We start from the raw sequence: 7,392 nt of genomic DNA on the forward strand, positions 1-7,392 counted from the left end.
TATGAGGTCAGCAGGCATGTCCTCCTGTCTCCCAGCTAAATTAAAGATGGAGATGGGGAGCAGAGCACAGTAAGGAAGGAGAGTCCAGAAGTAGTTTGGGATTGCAAGCAGAAGAGTGGATATGGGGTCATCCAACTCAAAAACCTTAAGACCTAGTGGTAGTGGTCAAGGATGGAGATAAATATGCAAGTCTTCTCTTTGGAGTCCTGATTTAAAGCACTGGAGCTGTGCTCAGGACTGCTTCCCACACTGTGAGCCTGCCTTGAGGCCTTAGTGCCTTTCCAGCCTTAAACCAGCCATTTTAGGACTGGTCTAGTTTCAAAGGAGTGTCTCCACAGCAGTCAGTGCCATCAGCAGATGCACCCAGAGATCCAGAGAAGTCAGTAGAGCATTCACACTGGGCACAGGGCTGTGGTGAAGCTGCCTTAGCTTTTCAGCACACTGCTTCTGTTCCTGTGAGCTTGCTGGACTGGCCACAGGCCACCAGAGTGGTCAGTGACTCCTAGGGGATTCCCTTTTGGACTAGCCAGGTCCCTGGGATGAGTAACCTCAGAGATTGTGGCAGGTCAGGAGAGAAAAGTGCTGGCAGGAATGTGGGGAGGGAGCTGGCAAGTCACCACCAACACTGCAGCCAGCGGCACGTCCCCACAGGAACAACGAGTCCCTCTGCGCCTTTCATTTGCCCATGAGGACCAAGAAGGGTGGCTCAGGAGCTGCTGCCTTTCGTGTGCTGCTCTCAGCCTTTCTCACTCTGTGTCTCTTCCTGTTCCATCTCTTCTCCTTGTTTTTCCAGAAAAGAAAGTCCAGTTCCAGCGTTCAGTTAATGGTGAGTGTCCTTCGTCTTCCTAAATGCCGATATTGCTGGGCCTCTCCACATGTTCCAGCTTCCCCCGCTTTTGGAAGTTACCTCGGGGTAGGGAAGAAGGGACAGCGGGGTTGGAGGGAACATCCTCAAAGCCGTATCACCCACAAACCCCATTAACAGGGTTGGTGCAGGCCCTCGCTGGCCACCAGCTGGTGGGAAGCCAGCCCTGGTTCTTGCTGATGGGTTCTCATGCCGTTTCTCCCAGTTCTCCTGACTCAGGTCTGCAGGCTGCATCGGTCCAAGGAGCCTTGGAGAAACACCTTCCATGCCTCTGCGGGGACTGTATGGTCATGGGACACCTTGCCAACCTACATCGGGGTCTTCTGGGTAATACACAAGCAAGGCTCTGCTGGGAAGAGCTAGCAGAGCCATTGCTCTAGCTCCGCTAGCAGAGTTGCCTTGATGAGGCTCCCGGAGAGAGACGGGGGGTCAGTACCCCTCTCCCCCCAAATCTGTGTAGTGCTCTCTTGAAAGAGCTGTGTCTCAGCCTTCAGTGGTCCATGTGGGTCTTGGAAGCACTGTTTTATTGTACATTTCTCTCCCTACTCTGCGGTCAGTGTGGTCTCTCTCACTCCTGCACAGTCCCCTCTTTCTCATCCCAGCTCCTTCTCGCTGTTAATTTGTACATCTCTTTCTTTATTGTACAGTCAACATGGTGTCTTCCACCCCTGCACAGCCCCTCTCCCTGCCCCTCCGGCAACGCTCCTAGGAACCCTCCACATGGCCCCTGGACCTGCCCCCATCTCTGTCCCCACAGGTGTCCGTAGGAAAGGCAGCGCCGTTCCTACGAGACCCTCCACAGCCCACCTCTTGTGCCCTTGGCCACAAGGAGTGGAGGTCAGGGAGGGCTCTGCCAGTGCTGCCCTAGAGCTGTGCTTGAGGACAGGTTGGACCTGCTGGCGTTTCCTTGGTTTCTGTCTGTTGGCACAGTTGAGCTGTGGGGTCAGACTCGGGGGGCTGTCGAACACACGAGCACATCTGTCACGGCGGGAAAGCTCTCCTCACCACGCCATGTCTCCTTTCTGTTCTTTGCTCAGGAATCATCGGAGAGCACCAACACCACCATTGAGGATGAAGACACCAAAGGTACCACAGTGAGGGCGAGTGGGAAGGTGGGCAGGTTGTTTTGGACGGGTGCCCAATGGGTCTGGCCACCCCTCATGAGATATTTGCCACAGCAAAACCCACCACCATCAAGCTGCCTCAGGGCCTGTCAGAAGTTGCTTTAACTCATCAGGTGGTTTCATTGCTGGATTGCTGACATGAGCAGCTGGGGCACTGCTGGTGAGGAGCGAGGTGCTCCCATGAACAGGGATGTCCCCTGAAAACAGGTGTGGAAATGGCAGAAATCTGCAGGGATAGCAGCCTGGCTGCTCTTTTAAAATAAGCTTCCCTTTGGGAAAAGCCTCCAGGGGAAATCCCTGTCTGCTGCCTGCCTGCCTGCCTGCCAGAGGCAGCTTTCTAAGAATAACCCAGGGAATAATTTATCCGTGTTAATTTGTAAAGTCTCTCGATGAAGTGATCTCGGCACAAAGCAAAATGGACTTTGGCCTGACATGAGAGCTCATGGGACAACTTGTCCTCCTGGAGAGGGGCTCCTTGGGCCTGGCTGTGGAGGCAGGTGGTGCTCAGGAAGTGATGGGATTCCCTCGCCTTTGTGAACAGCTCCTAGGAACACGCTCCCTCTCCTTTCATGAGTCACAATGCAAAGGAAAAAAAAGTCAAGCACGATGACAATTTGCATTTGAAGCAGAGCTTTGTTAATAAGCCCAGGGTTACCTCTGACAGTTCCTCCTGCATGCCTGGGAGCCCCAAAGCCACTCTTGCAGCCCATCCCTTCCCAGAAGAACCAGCAGTGCCTGGAATCTCTGGCAGAGGCTGCACAGTTCTGTGCCCTTTGCAGGGTCCCTTCTTGTATCTCCTGGGGTGGCTGCACATGTCACTCCCCCATTTTCCTCCCTTCTGAGACTGTCTCCTCCCATTTCAAAAAGAAGGTGAGAGCATCCTTGGTCCAACTTGCCCTAGCTGGCCTCTGCTGTGACTTCATGGGGTAGAGGGTCCCAGCTTGGCAAGGTTTTTCAGTCAAGACCAGCTTGTCCCAACTTTTGGGCTGAGGGTATTTTCCCAGTTGGTGATTAACCCTTTGGCTCTTTAGGAAATTATAAGCATTTTCAGTTTTGCTCTGGCTTTGAAAATCTGGAGATGAAGAGCCCTTCTCCATGTCTCTCTCCCCAGTTGCTCTCCTGCTTTTTCCCTGTACATTTTCCAAAAACCCCTCACATCCTGTGGTCTGTTTCCAATGAGATAAAACCATATCTCACCAATATGGTAAGACCAGTGCCTACTTCTGGTTTGTTTTATCCTTTTATTTCCCTTTTCTCTTTAAACCAACAGTACGGAAGCAAGAGATCATTAAAGTCACAGAGCAGCTGATTGAAGCAATAAGCAATGGCGACTTCGAGTCCTACACGTGAGTGTGCCCAGTGTGGGTTTGGGCTGGGTGAGGGCTCAGCCTCCCAGGCCAGGGTCTCACACTCTTACAGTGCTGCCCAGGAGATTTTACTGCTGCCCAGGGCAGGGTGACAAGGTTGATGTGGTGGGAAAGAGTGGACACCATCCAAGAGAAGAGGGAGACATCAGTTTCTGAGCCTGATGCTACTCTTGTGCTCAGCTGGCCACAGTTCTCTGGTCTCACTGTCACAGATGAGCCCAATTTTTGGTTTGCAGAAAGAGGAATTATTGTAAACATGACTTATGGCAAAAGAAGTGTTTGTATCCATGGAATCCATTATATCCAGATTGCCACAGGCTGCTCTGAAGTGTAGATGATTTCTGCTTGCTGAGCTGATGCTGTTCAGAGTACACCTCTTCTGTGTCCAAGGCTGATGTAATTAGTGATGTCTGAGTGAGTGCAGGTTGTCATCCCTGCCTCAGAGGATCGCAGCAGGGATATTTTGACACAGAGCAGATAATACGAGCTTTTTTCCTGATGTCTTCCTTTTCTGTAAAGATGATGACAGTGTTTGAGGAGGTTTAATTGCAGAGCGTGACTGATGGAGCAGGCACCCTGCTTTGGTGGGGCCTTGGCTACAGTTAGTGGGCAGGAGGGGAGGTGTGTTGGGTAGAATGCAGGGTTGAGGTCAGATTTTTGCTATAATTACTCACTGGTGCAGACACTCCTCAGCCTCAGGCTGAGGGAGCCATCCCAAGCAGGAGGCATTTGAGTTCTTCAGGCTCTCATGCCAGAAGTGGTGAGATAACCTCTCCCTTTTCTCTCCCTTTCCTGGCTCCCCAGGAAGATGTGTGACCCTGGAATGACTGCATTTGAGCCTGAGGCTCTGGGCAACCTTGTGGAAGGCCTGGATTTCCACCGATTCTACTTTGAAAACTGTAAGTAGCTCACTTGCTTTGTGAGGGACCCCTCCCACCTCCCAGGTGCCTGTCAAGAGGGAGGGAATAGGGCTAGGGTTGCTGGGGGAGCATCTCTGGCTGATCTAGAAAATCCCAGCAGGAGGTGTTAGGTCACCTGGGGCCAGGTATCTGTACAGGTTGTTGGGTTAGCTGTTTTCTAGATCGACCCATCCTGAATCCACCTGTACAGCATTTACTCAGCCCCATCAAGCAGAGAGCTTAACACAAGCGTCTCCCCTTCCAACATTGCTGCCACCCTGAGCAAGAGCCACCCAAACTCCTTCCCCTGCCTGAATCCACTTGTGCTTGTCCCCTCTCCAGTGTGGTCTCGGAACAGCAAACCTGTGCACACGACGATCCTGAACCCCCACATCCACCTGATGGGGGACGAGTCTGCCTGCATTGCCTACATCCGCATCACGCAGTACGTGGACTCTGGAGGGATCCCCCGCACTGCCCAGTCCGAGGAGACCCGCATCTGGCACCGCCGGGATGGCAAATGGCAGATTGTTCACTTCCACAGATCCGGCGCGCCCTCGGTCCTACCGCAGTAATCCCTGTGAGCATCCAGGGGCACGAGGGATGGGGAGGGCTGGGGGTGGGCACACTGCGGCTCACAGGAGGTAGGATCCTGTGCTGTGGGGAGATGGCTGATTGCTGTGGGATAGCAATGGGGAGAGGGATGCATCTGCCACCGCTGGGATGGCAAAAGGCAGATTGTTCACTTCCACAGATCTGGCGCGCCCTCAGTCCTACCGCAGTAATCCCTCTGATCATCCAGGGGCAGGGCACGAGGGATGGGGTGGGCACACTGCAGCTCCCAGGAGGTGGGATCCTCTCCTGAGGATCTGTGGTGGGGAGATGGCTGATTGCTGTGGGATAGCAATAGGGAGAGGGATGCTCTGCCAAAGGGGTGGTCAAAGCGAATTCCGGCTCTTCCCGGTTTGTGTTTTGCAGCTGAAGTGTGGCCCTGCCCGTGCTGGGTTTGTCACTGACTGACTACCAAGGGGAGACCCCCTCCGACATGTTCACCTACGGGACTTTGGCTGTTGGCTCTGCTGCTTGGTTCCCGCTGGAATAACCCCTCGCTTCTCACCGCACACACACGACAGCCCCGCCAGTGCAGCACAAGCATCCATCAACCCCCACCCTGCCAGGGTCACGGCACTGGGCCCCCTCCTCTGCATGAACCAGAACAAGAGAAACCATGAACTCAAACCCAAGCATCTGGCCGTGTACAGGCCCCCCTCATCGGCTGCACAGCATTGGTGGCCTCCTCACTCAGCACATCTCCTGAACTGGGCTCAGGCTCATCATCCACTTCCATTCCCACCCCTGCTGGAAGCCCTCCGAGGAAAGGGGGGCAGTTTTGAGCCGCTCTCTGCTGCATCCTCCCTGCGTGCTGGTGGATTTTGCTTTGCTGCTATCAAGGTCCCTGTCTGCTGCCATGACTCCTGCCTGCTCCCAACCCGAGTTCCTGCTTCCCAGCAGCCTCGTCCAGGGAACTGCAACTCAATCCATTTGCCAAGTCCATTTTTCATGCGTACCTGTGCAAGGAGGGCCGTGTTTGGATGGGTGAGTAAAGACTATCTGTTCATTTTCTCTTCCCAGCATAGGCTGGCTCCTTCCCAGGAGAGCAAGTAGGTTTGCACCCTGGTTCCAGGGCAACTGCTGTGCCAAGAAGGATGCTCTCCCTTCTTCCTCCCTTCTCCCTTTGGAGCAGAGACTGGCGATGCTGGGAGAAGAGAGGAGGAGAATGACAACTGCTTCCCATCAGCACAGACGGGAGCTGGGGCTCTCCCATCCATGTCTGGGCAGCAGCATTGCCCCTGCAGCCTCCTCCTCACCCATCACCCAGCCTGGATCCTTTACCCCAGCACCCACCCCTGTCCCCCACACACAGCACTGGCGTTCCCTTGCTCCCAGCTCCCAGGATGGGATGGGGGCAGCCGAGCTGGCTGCTGGCTTGGGGCACCAACCTCCATGGCCCCCGTGACTCCTTCCAGCGACAACAAGGAATGCAAGCTTTAGTGACAAACTGCAGAATCTGATTGTGCTTCAACGACAACAAACGAGCCTTTCGCTGTCTTCTCCTTTGAGCGCATGCCTTTTTATAGGGAAAACAAACCAACCTACCGTGTATTTCGTAACTTGATTTTGAGTATTTGCTGAAATGGATCTTTATGTAATAACTAGAAACATTCAGCTGTTTAAGTGGGGCGGGAGGGGGGGATTTTCAGGGGTTGCTGTTTTTTCAGTGCGTTTACATTTGAAGTGGGGTTGTTCTGCCACGATGCTCCTGCCAGGGGTCCCACGGCTGCCAGCCCCCTCCTCTCACACCGTGGTGGCTTGTCCCATTCTGTCCTGCAGCGTTGGGTGGCAAAGGCACCCATCTCCAGGAGCCCCCATCTCCAGGGGCTCCCATCTCCAGGGGCACCCACATCACCGTGGCACCTTCCTGCACCCCATGGGTCTTCCCGCAGGGCAAACCACAGTGGTGGCTTTGGGAGTGCCACCAACATGTGGCTTTCAGGACAGAAAACATGGCCGAGAAGGGGAACGTTGGTCTCGCCTCTTTGCCATCAGGTAGAGGTCTGAGGGTGGGTGTTCTTCTGGCAATTCTTCCATTTCACATTCTCTTTTTCCTGATTGGAGCCTCTTCACTCACTGGTGTGAGGCTCCTGCAGCACTGCTGCCCCGGGGTACTTTCTAGCTCCACTCTCTTTGTCTGCATGGTGTTTAACTTTTTAGACGGTGCGTGTGTTGAAAAACAAAGAAATGAACAAAAACTGCTTGTTTTGGATCTAAAAAAAAAAGGAAAAAGGAAAAAAAAGGAAAAAAAATAGAGGAAATTATTCCTCCATGTAAATTCTGAGTGTGTATTTTGCCTTTTCTGTGGTTTTGAATGCTTTGCTCTCTGTTGAGGCAGGGACAGCCACCATGCCAAACGCAGCTGCGTCCTTGCAGACTGCAAAAATATTTTCCCACTGGATGGAGGGGAAGAAATCTAAACTGCTGGGGCACGGACAGGCCCTGAGAAGTGTTTTGGTGTGTTCCTCTGTGCCAGCAGTGTGATGGCTGCTGGTGATGTTTGTAGGAGATGCCTTTTTGGGGGC

General features: G+C 53.5%; 2 protein-coding genes across 3 annotated transcripts in view; one reads left to right on the forward strand and one right to left on the reverse strand.

The window, feature by feature from the left end:
* Positions 1–7,147, forward strand: part of CAMK2A (calcium/calmodulin dependent protein kinase II alpha) — a 31,798-nt gene extending 24,651 nt beyond the window's left edge. Inside the window, exons 14-19 of one of the 2 annotated variants that reach the window (XM_074552143.1) lie at positions 794–826; positions 1,903–1,951; positions 3,260–3,335; positions 4,161–4,255; positions 4,598–4,835; positions 5,234–7,147. In XM_074552143.1, coding sequence (XP_074408244.1) covers positions 794–826; positions 1,903–1,951; positions 3,260–3,335; positions 4,161–4,255; positions 4,598–4,830 — 486 coding nt within the window. In that variant the 3' untranslated portion in view covers positions 4,831–4,835; positions 5,234–7,147. The remainder of the gene's footprint in view (positions 1–793; positions 827–1,902; positions 1,952–3,259; positions 3,336–4,160; positions 4,256–4,597; positions 4,836–5,233) is intronic. The other variant, XM_074552144.1, reaches the window with a different exon arrangement.
* Positions 1–7,392, reverse strand: part of NDST1 (N-deacetylase and N-sulfotransferase 1) — a 157,978-nt gene that overhangs the window by 113,621 nt on the left and 36,965 nt on the right. The window lies entirely within an intron of this gene.

Source organism: Zonotrichia albicollis, chromosome 15 (genome assembly GCF_047830755.1).
Source record: "Zonotrichia albicollis isolate bZonAlb1 chromosome 15, bZonAlb1.hap1, whole genome shotgun sequence".
Classification (NCBI taxonomy): Eukaryota; Metazoa; Chordata; class Aves; order Passeriformes; family Passerellidae; genus Zonotrichia; species Zonotrichia albicollis.